This window comes from Nanorana parkeri, unplaced genomic scaffold, assembly GCF_000935625.1.
Source record: "Nanorana parkeri isolate BGI_ZX_2015 unplaced genomic scaffold, ASM93562v1 scaffold77, whole genome shotgun sequence".
Taxonomy (NCBI): domain Eukaryota; kingdom Metazoa; phylum Chordata; class Amphibia; order Anura; family Dicroglossidae; genus Nanorana; species Nanorana parkeri.
Genome location: NW_017306345.1, coordinates 664,544 through 668,903, shown reverse-complemented (window position 1 = coordinate 668,903; position 4,360 = coordinate 664,544). Strand labels below are relative to the sequence as shown.

General features: G+C 43.2%; 1 protein-coding gene across 1 annotated transcript in view; it reads left to right on the top strand.

The window, feature by feature from the left end:
- The first annotated feature begins 3,682 nt into the window (after positions 1–3,682).
- Positions 3,683–4,360, top strand: part of KIAA1324 (KIAA1324 ortholog) — a 67,904-nt gene continuing 67,226 nt past the window's right edge. Inside the window, exon 1 of the mRNA XM_018576784.1 lies at positions 3,683–3,870. Coding sequence (XP_018432286.1) covers positions 3,754–3,870 — 117 coding nt within the window. The 5' untranslated portion in view covers positions 3,683–3,753. The remainder of the gene's footprint in view (positions 3,871–4,360) is intronic.

The window sequence follows — 4,360 nt, the reverse complement described above, 5'->3', positions numbered from 1 at the left end:
TGTCCTTGGTTATTAAGTTGCAACCCAAGTCGCATCACAATAGAACGCACGGCACTGCAGTACTGCTCATTCTGGTGCGGGTGATTGAACTGTAGGCAGGAGGTGCATTTGGAGTGCCAATCAAATGAATGGCAACGCAATGCACCTCCCACATCAGAATCCACAGTAGGTGTGGTACAAGGCATTAATTGCATGGTACTGTGCTATGAACACTACACTAGTGTGTACAGGCCCTCAAAAACACTGGCAGACACAATCTCACAAACTCATAGACATTCTCTCACACATACACACTCCCAAAAAAATGTATTGGTTTTTTTTTTTCTTTTTTAAATCCACCCAGTCTCCCCTGAAAAAGAACCTTGTCCCCTAATGGGGACAAGGGCCTCTTCCCCACAAGCCCCGGGGCGTTGGTTGTGGGGGTGCGGGCAGGGGGACAAGTTTTTGACAAGTCTTTTATATAAAAAACAAAATGGATCCACCGACACAATCCAGTGTCAATCACGACGTCCAGTGTTGTCCACAACGACGAAGACGACTCAACTAAATAAAAAATAAATTAAACATAAAATAATAAAACAAAAATAAATAATCATTTTTTTTAAAACAACGCCTGCCGATCCGTCCGCTCGCGACGAACTCCCGCCACAGAATGGCATTTTGACAGATGCTGGCAAAATATAAACAAACAATTGGGCGGAGCTAGCGGTAACAGCTAGCTCCCCCCTACTGTTTACAGTTGTACAGCATCTTACAGGTGAGCCATGATTGGGCAAAGTCATCATGACTTTGCCCAATCATGGCTCTTACAGAGTACTGTGCCCTGGTTGGGCAAAGTCTTGCATCTGACCTGTGGCCAGGTGCAAGGCTTTAGCCAATCAGAGCTCACAAGCCACTGTGCGGTGCACAGTGCCTTGTGGGGTGCTCGGTGGGCGAACAGCCGAACACACAAACTGCAAATGTTCGAGTCGAATTCATGCTCGACTCGAACATCGAGCCCATCCCTATTCACCAGTGTGCTAAAGTCCGTATTATTTTAGAAAAACTTTTTTTTTAAAGTATCGGAAAATGGTATTGGCGGAAATATTGAGGAGGAGAAGTATTGGTATTCATACTTGGTCAGGAAAAAATGGTGCGTCCCTAGGTTTTAGGAATAAAAACTCCCAAATAGTGGATTTTATCCCCACACCATATAAAAGGGAAGGGGGTACTCCAGCAAGGCTTCATGCAGGTCGTGAGATAGAACGCTCTGGGCTTATCCAGATTGATAGCGTAGCTGGAGACACGACCATAAGTCTCCATCAAAGACAAAATGCTAGGTAAGGCCATCCTCGGGTTTGAAATATAGAGCAACAAGTCATCAGCAAATGCATTAATTTTAACCCATCTAGTTCCTATAGGGATGTCCTGAAATTCAGGCCTAAAAGAGGATCCAGCACCAGATTAAATAAAAAGGGAAAGATGGACATCCCTGACGACTATCACGTTGCATACACAAAGGAATGGAAAGTTGGCCATTATTTAAAAGTTTAGCAGTTTGAGTAAATATACTGCATATATGTAGTGAACGTGGGAACAAATGCTCTGATAGATAAAATATAATACAGCAGTAGCCACTCTATTTTATCAAAAGCCTTTTCCATGTGTAGACTTATAAGCATTGATTTAGGAGCATTAGGTAGCCGCTAAGCAACATTATGTATACAGTTTAAAGTAGAAAGGGGATAGAACCTCTGTCGTATTTTTATTGATTTGTGTGTCCCTGCTAGGTAGATTGACCTATTTGTACTGGTGACCATTGTCACTGGGACAGAAAGTGCTTGAAAATCCCCAAATTTACATTTGTCTTTGGAATTCTTTCAATGGTTACACCTGTTCCAGTGTAAGGCTGGGCACACACCTTACAACTATGTTGTAAGGTACTTAAAAAAACGTACGATCTGCCTATTTGGCATAGGCAGATCGTACTTGCGATGATCGCAAGCCACGCCCCCTGAGGGGCGGGCTTCCGATGACCGCAATGCCGAACGGGCAGTGTGCGTTTGCGCACACCGGCCCGTCCGGCTTTTATCTCACGAACATGCTACACACCCGCCGAACATCGTACGATGCTCGGCGGGTTTTGAAACATGTTCGTAAGTTTAAAGTTGTGCGACCTTACAGTAGTAGAGGTCGCACGGCTTCCACACACCTTACGATAATCGTACGATCACAGGATTTCCCGCGATTATCGTACGATTATCGTAAGGTGTGTGGGGACCTTAACAGTGGAATTCCCCTCACTTTATAGAGGTTTTCCTTCACTTTCTGTTATATCTTTTAAACAGGAAGTGAAGGAAAATCTCACTAATGTGACACAGAAAGCAAAAATTTAATAAACTGATAGGGATTTTACCCATTCCCCACTGTTTTCAAAACTAAAAAAACATTTTTGGGATACATACACTTTAAAGAGAAACTTTACTCTGCTCTCTCCTTTCCCACTGGGTTGTCCCCAAAAAACATACCCACACATCCAGTGAATCCTATGTTGCCTAGTGTAATCTGTTGCTCCTCTGCTGCACACCAAGTCCTGCACCACTATCTTCTCTACTTCCATCATTGGGAGTTGACTGTCCATTCTGGGTTCTTGCAGCTGCCTCCCTGATGACATGTGCAGTATGGTGCATATTGCCTAGAGCATACGCAATGTGGTGGCGATTGCCCCAAAGCCTCCAGTGATGTGTGATGTACTTTTCCAGGAGCTTGTGGGCAGCTGGCTAAAGTCATTCTCATCTAGGCGACTAAGCAGGAAGTGAAAAAAAGGTATGAGACAGAGACCTGCTCCTGAACGCAGACAGTCTCCATCCAAGTGCATGCACCCAGACCTGCACGGATGTGTAGATTCAGGTCGGCGTGTAGCAATTACAAGCTGCCCCTGTCCATATCAAGTGCAGGTGTCTGCACGCTGTACACCCATGTGAATGAGGCCTTAAACGTCATTGGGGGGAGTTTAGCAAAGGGTTTGTGACTGTTTTTTTGCAGTCGCATCTTGTAAAATAATGCTAAAGGAGAGCAAATGATTGTTCCGCATTTGCATCCCTTTTCCACCACCGCTGCGACACTTAAGTATTAGCATCCAGATGGATACAAATAGCGACAAGATGCATAATAAACACATTTACGTCAGATCTGCTACAGTCCTCTGCCTCTGAAATTATACACAGAAAAGTCGTATGTTAAGAAGTCCTCAGGAGGATTTCTTAAAAGTCTTCTCACTCCTCCTTTAACCCCTTCCTGTGGAAAACAGCTCTACATACCCTTCCCCTTTCTGTCTAAACTTTGACTTCCCATGTCAGTGACTGGTATGTGAAAGAGTTATAGAGAGCCGGAGGTTATGCTCTGGTAGTTCGGGGAAGCCAATTACAAATATTATGATATTGGGGAAATCACAAACCGCAGATATTTCTCTAACCTAGACAACTTTTGATATTTTAGCATTCCTTCCTTTATTATAAAACATTGCCCTTTTGTGATCCATGCAAACAGTAGTGCTAGATATTTCCATTTTATAAATGGGCAATAAAGGTGCAATGAATAAGCTATAATGTAATGAGGCTGACAGGGCAGGGCTGATGCAGGGGAGTAGAGAGGTGTGTCTCAGTGTTCAATCCTGCCTTCTCCTTGATAACCCATGAGAGCTGGAAGCACCTGTTCTCTACTGTACTTCACTTCTCCCTCTTTCCCTACCTCCTCTTCAGATAGAAGGGAACAATGCTTAAACCAACCATTTCTTCACCATCCTATGTTCGAATAAACTTTCTCACCTGTGTGCTACTGGCTCTGACCGTCAAGCCTCTTCAGGGGCAGATGCTTCGTGCTTGCAAAGAGGTAAGAATTTCAAAGGCAATACTTAAAAGAATGCAAAAGTGTAAATATTAGATAGAGGCAATTATTATTTTTTTTCCTTATGGATTAAGCAGGCACCATAGAACTATGATCTAAGACAGATGGGAAAGAGTTAACATGCTTTGTTAAACAAGCGTTAGATAAATAAGGGATGCAAGTGGGGTTGAGCAAGCTCATGGATACCTGACAGCTGTTACAGGTCACATTGTCCTGAGTGTCTTGCAGGCTGTTTGTTCTCTGGTGATTAATATGTTCATGAGCCACCCAGGACTGATCAAGTTACAGCTTTTCCATGTAGATCTTTGCAAGCTGAATTTTTAGATTTTAAATTGCATGTTGATGTAAACTTGTAACGAAATGACAATAAATGCTGCTATTCACAAAAAGTGACACAAATATGCCCAGTAAGGCAAAAAGTGTAAAGCAACAGCACTCGCTGATTGCAATCAGCACTCGTCTTGTTCATTTACAA